Source organism: Festucalex cinctus, chromosome 1, assembly GCF_051991245.1.
Source record: "Festucalex cinctus isolate MCC-2025b chromosome 1, RoL_Fcin_1.0, whole genome shotgun sequence".
NCBI classification, from domain to species: domain Eukaryota; kingdom Metazoa; phylum Chordata; class Actinopteri; order Syngnathiformes; family Syngnathidae; genus Festucalex; species Festucalex cinctus.
Window position 1 is genome coordinate 66,240,892 of NC_135411.1, and position 20,073 is coordinate 66,260,964.

At 39.6% G+C, this 20,073-nt stretch overlaps 2 protein-coding genes across 2 annotated transcripts; one reads left to right on the top strand and one right to left on the bottom strand.

Annotated features, from left to right (window-relative positions):
• Positions 1 to 2,170: 2,170 nt before the first annotated feature.
• LOC144005569 (uncharacterized) lies at positions 2,171 to 12,768 on the top strand. The gene is made up of 7 exons (XM_077503850.1): positions 2,171 to 2,548; positions 4,462 to 4,638; positions 4,727 to 4,845; positions 6,598 to 6,763; positions 8,727 to 8,842; positions 8,915 to 12,621; positions 12,695 to 12,768. The coding sequence occupies exons 1-7, from the start codon at positions 2,290 to 2,292 to the stop codon at positions 12,711 to 12,713; spliced, it is 4,563 nt and encodes a 1,520-aa protein (XP_077359976.1). The 5' UTR covers positions 2,171 to 2,289; the 3' UTR covers positions 12,714 to 12,768.
• Positions 12,769 to 14,642: 1,874 nt separating this feature from the next.
• ahsg2 (alpha-2-HS-glycoprotein 2) lies at positions 14,643 to 18,083 on the bottom strand. Its single transcript, XM_077503888.1, has 7 exons — positions 17,835 to 18,083; positions 16,942 to 17,052; positions 16,751 to 16,832; positions 16,492 to 16,646; positions 16,300 to 16,395; positions 15,524 to 15,595; positions 14,643 to 15,409 (listed from the first exon to the last, which is right to left on the bottom strand). The coding sequence occupies exons 1-7, from the start codon at positions 18,030 to 18,032 to the stop codon at positions 15,056 to 15,058; spliced, it is 1,068 nt and encodes a 355-aa protein (XP_077360014.1). The 5' UTR covers positions 18,033 to 18,083; the 3' UTR covers positions 14,643 to 15,055.
• Between the last annotated feature and the right edge of the window lie 1,990 nt (positions 18,084 to 20,073).

Consider the following 20,073-nt stretch of genomic DNA (forward strand, 5'->3'; position numbering starts at 1 on the left):
ATGCTGCTGGAGTGTGGTGTTCGTGAGTCTAGAACTGAACCTGTAAGCAAGAATTTTTGAGTTGTTGCTATGAGAGGAATATTAAACATAAGATGCATGTAAAGATGAGTCTGTTTTGATCGTTTTGTTCAACAGTTGTATTCTACACGAAAAACATATTCAAGGATCAATAAAGCTATTAGAACAGTCTTTGAATTTTCCATTTGATGATTCTACATTCATTCCAAGATTTTACTCAACTATGTTACAAGCTTTGAAAAAAAAAAAAATAGAAACGTGATTACAGTAATCGCAAATAATTACGAGATATTATGTAATTAATGGCGACACAGTGGATGACTGGTTAGCACGTCCGCCTCCCAGTGCTGAAGACGTACATCGAGTCCGGGCTTCCTGGGTGAAGTTTGCATGTTCTCCCCGTGCCTGCGTAGATTTTCTCAGGTTTCCTCCTCACACATTCCAAAAAACATGCATAGTGGGTTGATTAGAACTAGGCGGTCACCTAGGGTGCTATCTAGTGGAGGGGGCGCCAAATTGTAGGGCAAAAAAAAAAACAATAGATAGATAGATGGATTGATAGATAGCCCTTTGTGACAAAAGTCTCAAAGGGCTTCACATGCCCACAGATGACAATTATTTCCCCCCCAAAACATTTACAATGAAAACATCCAATCCCTCAGGTGCTGTATTAAGAAAGGGACGAAAGGAGGAGGAAAAATGGGCCCAGGGTAGAGGCATGTATGTCAGTCGATCATCATTGTCTATAATAATAAACATGAAAATAGAGTTAGCTTCTTAGCTTGATTGTAATGCCTTTACTCCACCATTACATCCATGCTACTCTGTGCACCAGAGCGGGGCAAAGCTTGCTGCCTTTAACATAAAGTAGTCAGTCCAGTCCAGATACAGTACCTGCAAATAGAGTTGCTTAAATCATTGTTTCACATAACCATGAATATTTGTTCCACAAAATTGTATTTGTTTATTCCCAACGATCTATTCTCTTAGATTTTCAATTGGCAGTGCTGCTTCCAGGACGGAAGATCGAGTCCAGGCTTCGGCCTTCCTGGGTGGTGTTTGCATGTTCTCCCCGTGCCCGCGTGGGTCTTTTCCGGGTACTCCGGACTCCTCCCACATTCCAAAGACATGCTTGGCAGGTTGATTGAACACTGAATTGTCCCTAGGTGTGCTTGTGAGTGTGGATGGTTGTTCGTCTCTGTGTGCCCTGCGATTGGCTGGCAACCAGTTCAGGGTGTACCCCGCCTACTGCCCGAAGGCGGCTGAGATAGGCTCCAGCACCCTCGCGACCCTTGTGAGGAGCATGCGGTTAAGAAAATGGATGGATGAACAGTGGTGCTTCCGATGATGGGTGATGTATGTGAATGTTGGATTTTGATTGATTGATTGATTGATTTTTGGTCCAATCAGATTTCAGTGTGTCTGTGTTGCCAAGTCAGACTAATCTGCCAAATCAGATTTTAAATTTGGCAAGCTGGCCCTCAATGACTCGGGCATCTGGTTCGGATGCCTCCTGGACGCCTCCCTGGGGAGGTGTTCCGGGCATGTCCCACCGGCGGGAGGCTTCGGGGACGACCCAGGACACGCTGGAGAGACTATGTCTTTCGGCTGGCCTGGGAACGCCTTGGGATCCCGTCGGAGGAGCTGGTTGAAGTGGCTGGGGAGAGGGAAGTCTAGGTTTCCCTCCTAAAGCTGCTGCCCCCGCGACCCGACCTCGGATAAGCGAAGATGGATGGATGGATGGATGGATGGCCCTCTGTCCTTCGATGGGTTAGTCAGAGCAAATTAACTATTCAACAAGCAACAATGTCAGTAGGAATCTAAATACTTAAATAATATCTCCAGTATGATTGATTTATTTAATTTATTAATGTTTTTCTCATGTTATTAAATGAATATTAACATGAATTGCCCCCATGATGTACGTGACAGTTGTGTGCACTTTTGGAGACTATGAAGTACCAAATGAGTGGCCTGCACTGTGTTTCTAATGTTTTGTCCCTCCTGGTGAATAATCTTTGAGAACCTATCGGACACATTTGTGGCCACAGCCAGAATTAGGCCATTGATAACACCTGGTGAACAAGCTTTGAGAGCCAATAGGACACATTTGTGGCCACACCCACAATTAGCCCATTGATAACACCTGGTGCAGTGCAACTCTTTGCTTCCTCATTAATCCTACCTGTGCAGCCGACTGTCTTTTAGGTGGTCAGCACAGGAGAACTTGACTTTTTCCTGTATGCACTGCATTATTTTTTTTAAGTTCCAATGGCGTGTAGAGAGCGAGGGGGCTCTAAGATTTTATTATATTTAGGACTTTTTCTGCTTGTTGCCGGTCCATTTTGCCAATGCTCCCACCTGGCAAGGCTAAAGACATCCGTTGGATTAGGGCACAACTCCCCACTGATTCATAACAAAAGTGAAGTTTCCTTTAGTGGAAGGCTCTTAATCTCTCAGCAAATTGACCTGGAGAACACAGCCACAAGTCGGCTTTTGGATGCTGATTCAGATTACCAAGCAGATACAGGTATGTATTCCTTTTCCCATTCTTATGACAGTTTATATATGCAACACACTGTTGTCCATTAAGCAATGTTTGGAGATTTAAATTAAAGTTTTGATTTATGTAACACTTCAGTCAGTGTGCTTCATATATGAATCAGGAGTTTCTAATTTTCCTGTAAACATTTTGGGCCTTATGCAGCATGGCCATTTGGTCAATATTGCTTTAAATGAAATTGTATTGTTTTAGTGCTGATGGAAATGCTGTTAAGGTGTTCTTAATTGCTAGCGTTGGCTTTTCAAATAACAGAAGTTGCACTTTTTGGCTCTATCAGGCCATTTTTAACTTGGCAAGTATTGACCATGGAAGAAAAAAATGGATCTTAATTTATTGTAAGAAGTGGAAGCTCAGTCTGCTGGTTGTAGAAAGATTGCACTATTAACAGTGCACCATGTTCCAAATTATGCCAATGTTTTTCTGTAGTATACTTAGTTTTTTTTTTTTTTTTTGACATGTTAATGGTGTCAGTAATTAATGTAGTAAAAATACCTATCAATCTGCAACACTATTCTATAACTCTGCCAATGTTAATTTTTAAAATGATAAAATTCCGAGGAAATCAAAATGTCATCACTCCTGCTGAGCTATTTTTAGAACAGGCGCATGCATGCCTACTCATGTGGTCCAGGGGGTCTACCTGGTGCCTGGTGGCATGTTTATCATCACTGTTCTATGCATATGGAACGTCATAATTTTCAAATAAATGGTTGGAGAATATTTATCAATGATTAGTATTCCCAAGTGTTTTTTTTTTTTTTTTTTTGCTATTTTTTTTTATTATAAAATGCACTGTTCCTAATTATCCACAGCTGTTTCAAACGTAGTTTGTACAGAATTGAATAATATAGTAACTTCTTGAATTTGCATTATTTGATTATATTTATTTAAATCAGACATCTTAACAGGTCAAGTTACATTTTAAAACAGAACCTTTTATTTTTTTTACGGCAGCTTTGCAAGTTGGATAAATCACAAATCAAGTCCAACTAAATATCTTAACTTTAAATGTCCACATGGAGGTAGCTTAGTTAAAAAGTTAACTTTTGTTTCAATCTTGTGTGAGGCACATTAAGATACAATGACACTAAATCCACCAATTATAAATCTCATTGAGAGCTACAAAAGTGGTCAATTTTATCTATTGTACACACATTACTATAGGGCTATGCTATCAGACACGGCGCTCCGCATACGCTTACCACGCACTGCGCGTAGGGCACCAACTGCCTAAGGGGGCACCAAAAAACAAATCAGGCCCGTAAAAATAATCATATTAGTAATTATGATATCAGTGTCTAATATTTAAAATAAAAGCTTGTAAAGCATGTTAATAAATACAAAAAATAACGTAGCATTATTTACCCCCCCCCCCCCCTCTACTAACTTGCTTGCACTTTGTTTATTTCCAGATGTTTATTTGTTAATAGTAGTGGCATTGAGTTTTATTTTAATTCATTTAGCTTTATTTATTTGAGTATTTGGTGTCATTGTTAGTTTTATAAAGACTTATTTATCACTTATTTTTGTGAACATTTTTAAAACTTCAATATTGACACTTAGAAGTAGGGCTGGGTATCGATTCAGATTTCCAGAATCGATTTAATTCGATTCACAAGGGCCCGATTCAATTCATGATTCACAACGATTTTCGATTCAGTTGAGAAATTCATGCAGCACATATTTTAGCCAGTCAAAAGTACCAATGCTGCAAAGAGTAGAAACTTCTTGCTCCCACAAAACATTTATGCTTAGGGGACCAAAATGGCTAGCGCCCTGTATGCTATAATTGCATCTCTGTACATCTATTGAATGAAATAACTTCTTTTTTCTCTTTTTTATTTTTTTTATTTTTTTATTTATTTTTTTTTTATATAAAGGGTGGGATGTTTACAGGCAACCCAGTATGCAGGGTAATTATTTTTCAAAAGCAGGCAAAGCAGTGACTGATCAGCTCATTAAAATGGACCCAAAGGTGGAATGTACCTCGGACTCTATGAAACTTCAAGTCCAAGATGTTGGGTCCACTCCTGGATCTCTAATTTGGGTGGATAGGGGTATGTTTTTCTTCTTTGGGAATACTTGCAAAAATACTCTATTTCACACTTATTATGATTAGCCTGTTAAATTGAAATTGTGTCCTAGGAAATCTGTCTCCATTGCCTCTATCCAAGCTCCCACAAAGCTGTGGTTACACAGTCAAGTCAACACAAAAAGGAATGATCTTGGTTGCCCCTTACCATGGTTGTTTTGTCACTCTTGAGGTAAGACATAACAATCTTGCACTATTGCTCGATTTTTGCAACTTTTCACACAACCTTAGCAACGTTTCTTTTGAAAACCACCATAGCAACAGATTAAGTTTTTGGAAACTTAACAGCTTTTGAATGGTGAGTAGAACATGTTTTTCCTCAATTACATAGTAACAGTCAAAAACCAATACAAAAGGCAGAGCTATAGCTTTTGTTTGTCTAGGAAGTTCTGAACTCTGAGGACTAAGCCTTTTTTTTTTTTTTTTTTTTTTTTTCTTTTTTTTTTTTAAACTACATAATTTTACTATTAACACAAATTAAAATGTATAATAAAAAATATTCACACTGAAACTAAATGTGGAGATATTGAAGGATTGAACTAGATGCACCAAAAAATGCAGTGTTTAAAATAAATAAAAATCACTGATTCATTGAAGTGGCTAGAACTCAAACAGTTTTCATTATGTAGGAAATTTGTATTGGCCCCAACACAATCTTGTAGTGGCCCCAGGCCAATGTTGATGGTCCGTAAAATCCTGAACCAGTCTTGTGAAACCTAGGTTATTAACAGCAGTTTAAATTTTTGTTTTAAAGATTTCTGATCAATTTGAATGCTGTTGATTAATCTATAAATGAGATCACTTAATGAACCATCCATTGCTATATTTTTTTTAATTCAATTTAATCTCAAATTTCCAGTATAAGGGAAGCAAATCGGGCATTTGAGGCTGAGAGCTATGAACTACATGCCAGCAGTTCCTAAGGAATTTAATGTATTTCATAATTTATGTTAACGTTTGCTCAATGACTATGGTAAATTTTCAAGATCAATGATGGTTTCTCTGGCTGGAAAAACAAAAATAGAACAAGGATAATTTTGTCCTTGCTTTATTAGTTGCAAAATCCAATTGACATCTTACCCCATATAGTGTGACAACTTACCCATTGGTGGGGCAACATGTCACATGTTCACTCCCTCTATTTGATGGCTTATAACTCTGCACTGACACAAAGTACGAAAATGACATAAATACAAAAAATGTACCCAAGACTTTGGTCTTTCCTTTGGTATAGGTTTTTATATTAGGGCTGTTAAAGTGTTAATAGATTAATTAATGACAGAAAAAATGTCACATTAAAATCACGTGTTAATGCATATTAATTGCACTTTTTTTTTTTTTTTTTTTTTTGTGACCACGGATTACATTGAAGGCTGCGCAGGTCAGTGATTAGGTCAATGCACGGCATTTACTATGCCTGTTCCAAGATGAGCGGGGTGTCTCCAGTTGGTGGTAAATTTCGCTTTAAAAAACACCCCTATGGGACTTTAGATAAAACAAAAGTAATTTGCGTTTAATAATTGCTGAATTGCACCCAATTGATATGATGCTGTTACGTTTTGAGCAATACAACACACACACACACACACACACACACACACACACACACGCATGCATGCAATTGCGTACATGCATTTAATCAATGTTTGCAAATGACATTCAGATAATGAAATGCATTGTCAAAATATTACGGTATTTTGTATTTTATATTGCGCCAATACGAAAGTAATTTTGGTGATTAATCAAAATTAGTGTGATTAATGAGATTAAAACTTTTAATCATTTGACAGCACTAGTTTATATATGATGTATTGATTCCAAGCAATGTATAAAAATTGATACAACTAGCCCCTGTCTCCCTTACTTGCACTTAATACTATACTCATTTAAGGGTTGACCTCTTAAATCATTTGATATTCTTCAGGATGATTCTTATGTGCTACCATTACTTTGGTGGGGGTTACCAGTGAGGATGACGTGCCCCTTGGTGAGACCACCATCATCCAGCTCGCCAATGGTCACATGCCACACAGACGGCATGATTGTGAAAACTGAATGGATTGTCCCACTCTCTAAAATTAAAATAAATGGTGAGTTATTGGTTGTTCACTATCTTAATAAACTCCTTTTGGGAGCCATTATTGTCTATTTAAACCAGTGGTACTCAAACCTTTGGTTGAAGGATACTCTTATGGGGTTGTTGCATGCCAAATCTCCCCCCCCAAAAAAATAAATCAATAAATAAATATTTACCAAGCATTTATTTCAATGAAACTTGACAGTGATGGGGAAACTCAAATTTTAGGTCGGTCATAGCGGGGGTTCTGATGCTACGCCTCTGCAGATTTTTATACCAGGCTTCCACAATTCTGGTCCTTGAGGGACAGTCCTTCAGATTTTTGAAGTTTGCCCTCAACACTCCTAACTCATATCAATTCATCAGCAAGCTCTGCAGAAGCCCTTTAATGGTTCAGTTGTTCCAGAAACATCAAAACTCTGCATGACTTCAGACCACAATTGGGGAACACTGTTTTACATTTTTGCCGAAAAGGGGTTTTATCACTTTTCTTTGAACCCTTGCTTTTATATCTTAGGAACTACTGGGTCAATCCATTTAAAAGATTGGTGCATATTTTAGTAACCTTGTGGAGTCAAAGTACCAGTGACTAAGGATATAGATATTGAGTCCTTGTTGCTATTATGCAAAACAATACCTTAACTTTGTTTTAGTTAAAATGTGAGTATTACATGAACAATTTTAAGGTAACTTGATACAAAAGGTTACTGAAATATAAATCAAACTTCTAATTGCAAATATTGAATTTTTGTTGAATTCCATGTGCAACAATAACAGATTTTTGGAGACTGACAGTTCCTGACATATGGATTCAAAGGAAGCCAATTCGGTGGGCCGTCAATCCAAACACCTGCTCGAACTGATCTAAAATTTGAGATTCAGTGTTGGGCCATCACTATAAGGGGTGCAAGGAATTCTACTGCATTGGTTGTTTGCAAACTCACTGCTGTGATGGGCCCAGATTGTGGACAGTTTGTAGTTGTGCCAACATTACTTGACTGTCTGAACCTGCGATCACAAAGCCTATGTTTATCTTGTTAGTGTATGTTCTGCATAAATTGTGTGCATGAGTCAGTCAATAGGGGCCTTTCCACTGCCGGAACTTCTGGAGAACTTAAATTTACCTTAGTAAAATTCATTTTGTTGTACACCAACAATTTCAAGGGTAATTAACTTCCCCAGGGGGCATCAAAGCACTCTCAGGAGCAGGGTCTTACTGAGCCAGCCTGGAACTTTGAGGGCGCATGCTGCAATGACCAAGGCTGATTGGTTCGTCAAATTTGGGGGTGGTTTACATCGGCTGGGCTCATCAAACTCGGATCTTGGACTTGCTGCTGCTTTTCCACAAAGTCCAGGATCTTTGAGTTCTGGGTAAAGAGTTCTTGGTTGTACAAATTAAGTAGGGGATTTATAATTTGTTTCTAGAACATTGTGGAGTTCTCGGTAATTAATTCAAATGTGTTGGAATCTAGCTGATGTAAAATCACCCCCCCCAAATTTAACCAACCAATCAGCTGTGGTCATTGCAGCCCGCCCCCTCAAAGTTCCAGCCTGGCTCTGCAAGACCCTGCTGCCGAGTACTTGGATGCCACCTGGGGAATTTAATTACCCTGGAAACTGTTGGTGGGGGAAAAATATGCAAACTGAATTTTTACCAAGGTAAACTGAAAAGTTCTCAAAGTTCCGGCGGTGGAAATGCCCCTAAAGCAGATTATTGCAAAGCATCCCTAATTTTTCTGATTTTTCAGCAACTAGTTGAGGTACTTTCATCAGACTTAAAATAAATGGTTGTGCACCTCCAAGGAGGTATGCACATTTAAAATGCCTAGTGTAATTTAGTTTTTACAGATATTTTAGTTGTGGCCCACAGACCCCCTGTGTCCAGGATCCTAGCTTGAGCTCCACTGATTTAGACAGACAAAACTGCAAAAAAAAAATCTCTTGTTTTATTTTAAACACATTGTAACTCTTAACAGTGAATGGCAAATGGGAGCTGCTAAATGCTGCATTACGTAAATGTGGGATCGGTGTAGTGGATAATGCTGAAGGTGTGGTCCTGTCTGTCCACTACGGTGCCTGTGTTAAGAATGAGGTAAATAAAAAAAGCTTTTGTGGCAAGTAAGGTTGTATTTAAAGGATTTCAATGACTGATACTTCATTTCAGGATGGGAGGTACACTGTGGAATTGGCTGGTGAAGGAGAAACTGAGGTTTCATGTCCATCTATGGCCCCTGGTCTACCTGAACGTACAAAAAGCTCAACACAGAAACCATCAGAACCTCCAAACGTAGGCTTGTATCCCTCACACCCATTATATTATCCACCTTCAAGACCTTCTAAACCTGTGGCACCTCACAAACCTGGACCTGTTCGAAATCCGTTCCAAATTGAAGGCCCTCCTGGTCATGTGAAGCCGCCACTCTTCCCATTCTTTCCTGTGTGGCCTGAATATAAACCAGGGGATAAGCGCAAACCTGCTCCCAATCCCTCCCAACAAGAAACACCTGATACTCCATCTTATCTCTTCCCCTATCCACTTAATCCTACACTTGGCCCTGTAGCAGATCCTGTCCAAAAGGTTATAGCTGCGCCACATAAAACAGAAGACTCTCTAAGTAGAGTGGAGAAGCCATATTATCCCTTCTTGTCTAATCAGCAGCCTGAAAATAAACCAAGCAAAGATGCAAAGACGGTTACTTCTCCAAAACCCGTCAAGCCACAACCATCTGAAGTCCCTTCAGGTCATTCTCTAAAACCATATTATCCTTTCTTGCCAAACCCACTCTCTGAAAATAAACCAAACAAAGATGCTAGGACTGTTACTTCAAAACTTGAGGTTCAACCAGATCAAGGTGGAAATCAAGCCTCCCCTAACAATCAATTTTACCCTCTGCCAGCACCTGATATCAAGCCTACATCTTCTCCACAACAAAGCCCAGAGGTGCCAACAGTTCAAGCTGGTCAACCATTCTATCACTACCTCTATCCACTTTTCCCTGAACCTGAAAATGAACCACAACCTTCCCAACCGCAAGAACCTGAGAAACTACCAGGTAAAGTACACCAGCCAGTCAACCCTTATCCTTCAAACCCCATGCCTGGACTTAAACCAAATGACAAGCCCATGCCAGCTCCAAAACAGCCTGAGGATCCTCTGGATCAAATGCATCAGCCAAACTATCCATACACCTATCCACTTTATCCTATACCTAGTCTTAAAGAACCAATTACAAATTCTAAACCTGAGGTCCCCCCAGGTGAAGTGACTGTGCCAGCCAATCCATACACTTATCCACTGTATCCTTTGCCCAATCCAAAAGAACCAGTCACAAAGCCTTCTCTTGATCCACAAAATGCTGAGGTTTCTCCTGGTCCAGTGAATCAGCCACCTAATCCATACAACTACCTAGTTTATCCCATGGCTAGCCCTAAAGAACCCAACAAAATACCAATGCATAATCCACTGCCTGAGATCACTCCAGGTGAAGTGCATCTGTCACCCAATCCATACCCCCACCCACTTTACCCTAGTCCCAATCCTAAAGAACCCACTAAAAGGCCGATGCTCAAACCACAAGCCAGAAAGCCAGAGGTCACTCTAGGTCAAGTGGATGAGATAATCGTTCCATACCCCTATCCAGTTTACCCAATGCCCAGTCCTAAAAAAATCTCCAATAAACCAGAGCCAATTACACAAATGCCTGAAGTCCCACCAGATGTGGAGCAACCAACCAATCCATTCACCTATCCACTTCATCCTATGCCCAGGCCTCAAGAACCCACCATAAAGCCAATAGCTACTCCACAAAAGGCTGAGGTCCCTCCAGATTCAGTGAAGCATCCAGCCAGTCACAACCCCTATCCACTTCACTCTATGGCCACTCCAAAAGAACCCACCAAAAAGCCAACGCATAATCCACAAAAGCCTGAAGTCTCAAGTAAAGTGGAGGAGCCGACTGATCCATATCTCTATCCACTTTACCCTATGCCCAGTCCTAAAGAATCAGCCAAAAAGCCAATGCCACAGCTATGGCCGTTCGAACCACAAATATATTCGCTTCCTCCTGAACCAGTGAAGCTTCCAACGGCCCCATACCAGAATCCTCTTTACTCTAAACCAGGTCATAAAGGACAAGCAAAAAAGCTAATGCCAAATCCATGGCTATTGCAGCCTGAGGTCCTTGATGGACAAGGGAAGCAGCTATCTGATCCATACCCCTTTCCACTTAATCATAGACCCGGTCCGAAAGAACCAACCAACAATCCAATTCCAGATCCATGGCCATTCAAACCACAAGATCTTGGAGTCCCTCATGGACAAGTGAAGCAGCCATCTGATCCATATAATTTCCCATTTTACCCAAGACCAAATCCTAAAGAACCAGCCAAAACACAAATTCTGGATCCATGGCCACTGAACCCACAAGAGCCTGAGGCTCCATTTGGTCATGTGAAGCGGCCAGTCTACCCCTTCTGGCATGAAAAATTGGTCGCCAAACCTGCTAAGCAACCCCAACCACCAGCATCCCAACAAACCCAAGTCCAGCAGCCACACAATCCCTACCTGGTTTACCCGATGTCAAACCCAGCAGAATTTTCTAAAAAGCCCATACCTTTTCCACAGCCACCAGACACAAAGCAGCCTGAAGTCCATGGTCATGTGCATCAACCAGCTAACCCTTTCAATCCATTTAACATTGAAGCAGTTATCAAGAACCCACCAAAACCTGAAGTACCTGGGAATGTTAATTGGCCTGTGGAACCTCAAACACCTGGAAAACCAGACAGTCCAACACACATTAAAAAACCTGAACCCATCCAACCTCAACAGAGTAAAATGCCTCATCCACAATGGCAACAGTCTGTAACATTACCCCCAGCCAAGGAACCACAATGGACTATTCCTCCCCCACAGCCCCCTAATGTTGCTGTGGTCCCTGAGGGTTCACCAAATGGCTGCATTCCATTTTGTACCCTTGGATTTTCAAATTGCTGCCCACAAATTTCTTTCCATCAGCATCTTTATCTTGCATCACCTGGACAATCTGACAAAGTGAAACGTGTAGTCTCACAAGAATTTCCACTTGTTGCTTCCATGGCCTATCATGGACCTGTAAATCGCGCAGGTTATTTTTCAACCCAACCGTTTTTTTTTAAACCCAATTCACAGTATTCAAAGTTGCCATATGAGAATAGTCAAAATTTGCCACCAAGCCAGTTATCGCCTCAAGTGCTACCCGTCAGGCTTCAGAATCCAGTGTACACTCCTTTAAATCAAGAGGCACAAAATGAGCACATAAAGCAAAACGGCCACTTTAAGGTAGTCAGTTATCCACCTGGTATGAGTCCTAGGTCTCATATTGCCAGTTATCTTCAGCAGCAGAACCTGAATCGTATGCCAGCACCTAGGGCATTCTCCTTGAGATCTGATGGGTCTTCTCATTTAGGGGTCCACAAAGAGTTTGGCCCTTTTGTACCTTCCATGCTTAATGATGCTGAAGCAACAAACGCTTCACTCCTGCAGAATTTGCCACATTTGTCCCATCAGAATAAGCAAAAAAAAACCTCCAAACGTGATCAGACTGGGCATTCCTTGGAACCGAAAGGATATGTACTGCTACAGCGTGGTCCACCAGGTAGAGAGCCCAGAGGGCCTGCAGAGTCTAAAAATAACTTCAGGGTTGGTGGTCTTCACCAAAATGTCCCAGGCCAACCACTTGTGACACCTCTTGACACCCTTCAGCATGTTAACACCTGGAATTGGAAACCTCGGCTTGGTGAAGGATTGAAGTCTTCTAGGAATCACTTCAAACCCCAAAGAATTACACTACTTGTTCCTGGGTCTAAAGAGCGCAGTTCAACACAGATGTGGTATGTTTTGTTCCACCCCCAAATTCCAAATTCCTCTCCTGATCTTTGAAATGACAATGCTTGTTTCTTGCAGGACTGGACCGTGGCAGTGAAGAGGGTCACAAGCTGAGATGACATGCATTTATTGCAAATAAACATTTGACTTTACCTCTGTCTTGTGCCATCCATAAAGGTTGAAAAAGAACAAGCTTATCTTGACAACAGTCAAATGTACAAGTCTGTTTCAAATTTAAAGTAATCAAAATACTCAAAGTACAGATGCCAGAAAACCTTTAAACACAAAAATTCATACTTCCTACTAATGATTTAAAACTTATTTTTAATTTTTTTATTATAGGACTGTGGTTCTCAAATGGGGGTATGAGTAGGCTACTCCTGGGGTATGTGAAAGCACTCCAGAGCAGGGCTCTACACTAACTTGCACTAGTGCTACCAACTTTTTCAGTTGGTCGCACCCTTTTTGGGAGCGGTAAAACATGACTGTATTGCTAATGTGTAGGTCAATTTGCATATGTATAGTCTCAGATGACAGCGACTCAATATACGCTGCAAAATATTTTACTGCAACAAGACTTAACTGCAATCAAACAGGTCAATTATTTTGTATTACTTTAAAAGAAACTGAAAAACGGACGGCTTTGCTTTTGTGAACATTAGTTCAATGAAAAGGGGCCAGCAATGGGAACTACAGTATTGTAAAGTTTTTGTTTTTTCTCTTTGTGTAAGTGTTAAGAATTAAAGAGCAGCTGGTCTCTTTGTTTTGATTCATTGACATGCCAAAAACTAGAATGGAGGATGGTAGCCTAGTAGATGATTAGGTATTATAAACTGAAGTGATTAGTTGGACCATTGATTGTAATCAAGCGATTTCACACGCAATCTTAATGTATGCCAGCTTTTATATATTGATACATTGCCTACATTGTTTAGATATTTGCAATTAACAGTTGATGCATTGATGTACTTTGTACCTGTCAGACATTTCGAACTCTGACAGAAAATGTTCCCTCATTTTCCGCTGGGGTTAGGTTCCAAAGAATACCTGCAATAAATGAAATTTGCTAAGTAGTTAGCTTTATATTTTACATTTATAAATATTTTAAGACTAAAACCCCCCACCACAGTTTATACTCTTTTTCTCATCAAGGCATTTATATTTCCTCATTTCTCTCCTTTAAACATTCTCGATGTTCAAACCTTCATAAATCCTATAAAATAGGTATGTTACTTAAAAAAATAAATAAAAAAAATGCAAAATTACAATAAAAAAATCTGATACAGTGAGGCCATGAAAAGTCAACCGCGTTATAGCGAGGGAACACTGTTTGAATGCAGCTGCAGTTTCACTTGCCAAGCGCTGTCAAGGAAGCTCCTGTTGGCTAGTTGCGAAGGGTGGGGACTTGTCATATGTTAATACAATGACAGACTAGACAAGACTATAGTACAACTCACCATAGAAGAAAACATCTTGCAGTCAAAGGGATCGTTCGGATTTTTTAACATGAATCTCAATTTCATCCTCACCTCCAGTGTGTGCAATCAGCACTGACTTACCCCTGACAGCGTTCTGTGACATGAGTTCTGGTCCGGTGTTGGACGAGAGGAAAATAGTCCAGCAAGCTGGCTGGGGTCTCGGAAATAAAGCGTTTTTCTTCTAAAAACTAGTGTTCAAAAGCGTGATACATTTCCATCACACTACTCCTTTTCTGAAAAAAGTCAGACGCCATTACCGCCAGCCACTACTTTTCTGTTCGTTCGTATCACTGCGCGTTGCCCTGGAGACGGCTAATCGACGCACTGCAGCCAGCTAGCTGATCCTTCCGCCTTCGAAAAGACAACTTCTAGCGGTTAGCTAGTTATTTCTTTTTGATAACAGCTTTCCGATTATCCCAAAAGAAGACACTTTGTTGATCTGTATGTGCACAAATCTTTACAATTTGTTTTAGTTATATCTTTTTATTTCCAAATAGTTGAAGAGACCATATAAATAGAGTTCCAAAGTTTAATAATAAATCAGACAATGATGGCACAGTTTTATTTTATTCAATCAGAAATCTTCAGAAATCACTGCAGGGTACTTGGCTGGAAAAAAAAAAATAATTCACAGGGGGTATATCACTGAAAAAGGGTTGAGAACCACTGTTCTAGGGGACTTGCTTTCAAGGTTAACTTTGAACTTGTCATACCGCTAAATATTTTAAACTAGAATATGGGCATAGGATTTCATTTATCAATACGGCAGAGGTAAACGTTTTGAGATGAGCTTTAAACAGTATTTCATAATTCTTTATTGCAATAAAATGCTTTGATTTTCATTTTGACACTTAGAATAATGTGGTTACATATGCCATCTTTACAAATATCTGTGAGTTACACTTGGAGCAGTGTTTTTAGAAGCAATCCAGGTTAAAGTATACATAATTCAAAGGAATGCTTAAAAGAATCTGTACCTCCCAGGGCATGGTGGTATCAGGAGAACTGGGTCTGTAACTGTGGCAGGTGCGGCGGGTACGTCTCTCTTAACCACTACAAGGGGAACCTCGGTACTGACTGAGGCAGATGATGTGTCAGATTCTGTAGCATTCAGCACTGCAGGGGTGGCTACGGACACGGCTTCAGAAGATTCTGATGCAGACTCGGCAGACAAAAGTCCAGTGACATGAGGGTCGTAGAGAGAAGTCAGCTTGTGGTGTCTCAGACCATGCTTTCTGGTCATGTTTTGTGTGTGCACGTGGATCCTTGGGAAAACGTGGGAGACCCCAGTGCTATTTGCATCTTGAGGGGGCACCTGAAGAACATGCATCAGTTGAGTGAAGGTGACATTTTTTTGTGTGTGTTCATTCTGATATCTCACCTGACATTTCTTACTATTCTGTTTAGACAAGACTATAGTACAACTCACCATAGAAGAAAACATCTTGCAGTCAACTGTGTGGGCAGCTCCCAGGCCTTTAGCAGTGCAAATACCACGATTCTGATTTAGACAAAAAAGGTAATTGATGTGTAAAAATAACATAACACATAACCAATAGTGGGCGGCACGGTAGATGAGTGGTTAGCACATCCGCCTCCCAGTTCTGAGGACTCCGGTTCGAGTCTGGGCTCCGGCCTTCCTGGGTGGAGTTTGCATGTTTTCCCCATACCCGCGTGGATCTTCTCCGGGTACTCCGGTCTCCCCCCACATTCCAAAGACATGCATGGTTAATTGGGCACTCCGAATTGTCCCTAGGTGTGCTTGTGAGTGTGGATGGTTGTTTGTCTCTGTGTGCCCTGCGATTGGCTGGCAACCAGTCCAGGGTGTCCCCCGCCTACTGCCCAAAGCCAGCTGAGATAGGCGCCAGCGACCCTTGTGAGGAATAAGCAGTCAAGGAAATGGATGGATGGATAACCAATAGTATTAATTTATGGGAAAAAATATAAATAAAGTAACCATATTGGGATTTACATTGTTAGGCAGCTGTGATATGCTGAAATGATAATTCTACTGGAAAAGCATATGAATGTTCTGCCTGTTACAATACGGCACTGGCATAGAAAAGCATTTATTTATTTTTTTATTTTTTATTTTTTACAAAATAATTTTTGGACCATTTAAGTGAAATTCGATCATTTCCCATGGCACAACGGTTGGGTATCACAGCTCTCGAGAGTAACTAACTTGATACTTAGTGTACTTACAGCCATGACGTCATTCAGCGGCCCACAGACACCATTAGTGCAATTGGCTTCAGCTATCACATATTCTGCCAGATAGCGTGTCCCACCAGAAACAATCTGAAAGAATGGTTTGTTTTAAGTCCCAACAGGTTGTCACGCAAAGGAAAAGATCCAGATGCAGCAGAGCATGTAGCACAAATGATGGGTGTCCACCTGTTTCGACATCCTTCCAACTTCAAGCAGAGTGTATGTTGTGTTGACTGTGTTGTTGTTGAACGTTGCCAGAGAGGCGTGCACAAAGTTCAGCGCTGTGGTGTCGTTCAGTGGAAGGAGCATAGGACAGCCCAAACACAGGTCCTCTGTTGATTCTAAATACCATCATGGAAGAAGAAGTATTTTGAATAGATGCAATGTATTTCTTATTCCAACAAATATTTTTGTATTGACATGGCGCACACATGTCAGATTTTACCTTCTGTCTTACACTTGAAGGCTGTGACAGTCAGCATTCCTCCAACCCTTTTCAGAACCACGTCACAGTCTCCTTCTACAGCCTAATTGAAAAAGTTAAAAACAAAACAAAAAACAAAACAAAAAAAAACCTTGATAGTAATGCAGCATATTTGTTGCTATTGCTCAAGACTGCATTTGGTTTTCACTTACGGTGAATGCTTTGGGTCGGACTGTGCAGTTAGCAAGAGGAGTGGGGTCCAGCACGTGACAGTCTGTCTCCAGAAGGTCCACTTCAACAACATAGGTGTCATCTGCACCGGGCTATGACAAAGCAGACATTTGATTACTATTATTAAAAAAAAACAACAACTTTGTTCTGCCTACATCAGAGGTGCTCAAATTTCAGTTTTGTGGCCCGCTTTTTTCTATTGTCCTGCTGCATATTCTGATAATAAAATGGTTACCAAAAAAAGTTCAAATGTTTAATTCAAAATGTAAATGCATATATCATATAGGCTATACATTTTGAATGTTATGAGATATCACACTTTTTTTTAATTGTCACAATTTTTTAATATACAATTGTCAATTTGAACATGACAAGATATCTCACAATTTTTGAGTTGAGTTCAAATTTTTTGTTAAGTTTTTTTTACACAATTTTAAAAGTGTGGAATACATTTGTTGCATAAAATAACCACACTTTATATATATGTATGTATGTATATATATATATATATATAGCTATAATTGTAAATAAATGTCATGATTTCTTTATTTGATGTTGCAAAATTGAATGTTACAAGAATTTTAAATGTTAAAAAAAGTTAAATGAAAATTTGCGACTTGATTTACTTAGAATACATGTTTTTATCTTCTTCGTTACTGATAACACCAAGATAAGATTGAGGCTGTTATTCATTTATTTATTTATTTATTTATTTAAATGTGGCTTAAATGTTATGTGACCCTCAGTGGCCATACTTGGTCTCCAAGTTTTTATTTATTTATTTATTTTTAAAATGAAATCATTTATGCTCAGACTGGGAATAAAAAGATGTATGCGTATCCATACTGGTTTTTACCATGTGTCGCAGACTCACCTTAGTGAGGACCTTGATGTCCTCAATCCTGTTGAGTGCATATTTGTAGCCATGAGTATGCTGGCCATTGAGGTAGTCCTGAGCCGCAAATGCAGCTTCTTCCGCTTCAGGAGAGTCACATTTGGGCTGGCGGATACTGAACTGTGCGCACCCAAGCTCCAGTAGTCCCAGGACCACTGTGATAGTTAGTCGATTCATTTTCTGTGCACAAGGATGTGGAAAATCGGAATGAATGATGAGGAAAAGAGGGAGACCTCATGCAAGCTTCAGAGTATTTATAGTACTTTAAATGGGAATACAGCCAAGTTAAACAAGTACTGTCCTTCCTTTCACGTCACGTGTTGGTGGGTGGAACTACATGGTTGGATCAATAGTGAAAAAAATAAAAATAAAAGCTTGGGACTTTGCACCTATTTTTTTGTATTTCATTCATTAATATCTAATACCAATTTGTTGAACATGGCTTCATATGGCAAATACTGCTACCTGACATATCAGAATGTGAGTACAGTAAATATGTAAGTAACCTATCATCTTGTTTTGTTTCTTCACGGAAAAGTGCTAATACAATACCAGAGAGAAGGGAGCAAGGTCTGCTTTCTAATTCTTGCACTAAAACAAGATTATATGTGTACAATTTACATAGAGTGCATTTTGTGAGTGCAAAAGCATGATTTATAAGTTAGCTTGTGGTACTCCCTTCAACTTGCTCTAACCGTTGACCATGTAAGTGATTTTTCTTCTTCTTAAGGTGTACACATGTTCTGAGTTTTCTTGGTGGAACTGCCCAGTACAGACAATTCACACTATAATAATCATGTGTACATCATGTCACATTATTGTTGAGCTAGTTTTAAAAGTAAGTAAGTAAGTAAGTAAGTAAGTGACATTTTTATGAAAATGTTTTTGTATTGAATATGGCATACATAATGAAACAACCTGAAGTGTCTGAAAATGCATGAATGGATGACGAGTAAATGGGCCCCACTGAGGACTCTGAGCAGGGTCCCTCAGTTATCAGTGGCTTGCACAATAAAAAAGGATGTTTGTCATGGGGCGCTTATTTGAGGACAGCAGCACGCATCGATTTCCAGATAAAGTTGATTCACTGTGTACCATGTAGCAGGGGTTTAAACTGAGACGAGATCATTATTATTTTGGTACTTGTTGTGAACTTTTTCTTTTGTGGTGTGTCGTGAAGGTTTTCTAATGTAAAATGTTTGGTTGTGCAATAAAAACTAAGAAACATGCACAATAGTGAAGTTTTTATTTTTATTTTTATTTTTTTATTTTTTTTTATTTTTTTAGTGGCTTGAAAATCATCCAATTTTCCCAGTTTCCAGGCAACAACTGAATAGTAATTTGCTGTCTGGTTGAACTAAAACTTGGACTTTGTTTCTATACATTTAACAGCGAGTTCGTTAACAGAGCAAACAAAAATGATAATTTGTCGGTCTATTCAAGGTCATCCAGATGTTACTGACCTCGGTGGGGTGCTGAGCGTTGGCTGTGGTACTTCACTGCTATTTCTTACATCGAAATCATAATGGATTTTTTTTTTTTTTGCCATTGTCAATGAAAGGCACATTTACAACTACAATTTATTTTCGGACCGATGGTGCAACATGATATGTAAAAAGTCAATCAATTAATAACCTAAACGATATGCAATACACATCAGGTGTAAGTGTGAAGAGACCCCGGTCTGTTGAGCGACTGAAGTTGTGCATAAGGCAAGATTGGGAATCAATTCCACCCATCTTCAGCAATTATAGTGTCCTTAGTACCCCAACACTTGTTGAGTGTTGTTAAAAAGAAAGGTGATGCATCAAAGTGGTGATCATGCCCCTGTCCATCTTTTTCTTTTTAAATGTGTTGCAGGCTGAGGCATTAAATTCAAAATGAGTGAATATTTTCAAATAAAACATAATAAACAATGTTAAATCAATTTGAACATTAAATGCCTTGTTTTTGTTGATGAATAGTTTCAAGTTGGAATTATTTAAATTGGTTAAGAAATGTGGAAGGAGGTGGTCACTATTTCTTAATTGGGGAATTTTATTGTGAAAATGAAGAAATATTTGATAATGTGACTCCAAATGTATCTCGCTCACGGACGTGTGAATGAAATTGTCATAAAGATTACATCATCATTTATATTCATCATATATACTCATATAGACGTCCATGAGCTCGTACATATTAGTGGTACTAGTACAGTGGTGTCTTCTTGCCCAAA

What these genes read in the sequence shown, in the direction of transcription:
- LOC144005569 (XM_077503850.1), top strand. Translation starts at nt 2,290, where the DNA reads ATGGCGTGTAGAGAGCGAGGGGGCTCTAAGATTTTATTATATTTAGGA. An exon ending in AGATTACCAAGCAGATACAG is followed by an intron (nt 2,549 to 4,461) that starts GTATGTATTCCT and finishes TTTTATATAAAG; the next exon opens with GGTGGGATGTTTACAGGCAA. An exon ending in GTTGTTTTGTCACTCTTGAG is followed by an intron (nt 4,846 to 6,597) that starts GTAAGACATAAC and finishes GATATTCTTCAG; the next exon opens with GATGATTCTTATGTGCTACC.
- ahsg2 (XM_077503888.1), bottom strand. Translation starts at nt 18,032, where the DNA reads ATGAATCGACTAACTATCACAGTGGTCCTGGGACTACTGGAGCTTGGG. An exon ending in ACATCAAGGTCCTCACTAAG is followed by an intron (nt 17,053 to 17,834) that starts GTGAGTCTGCGA and finishes GCTTTGTCATAG; the next exon opens with CCCGGTGCAGATGACACCTA. An exon ending in GCAAGATGTTTTCTTCTATG is followed by an intron (nt 15,410 to 15,523) that starts GTGAGTTGTACT and finishes CATGTTCTTCAG; the next exon opens with GTGCCCCCTCAAGATGCAAA.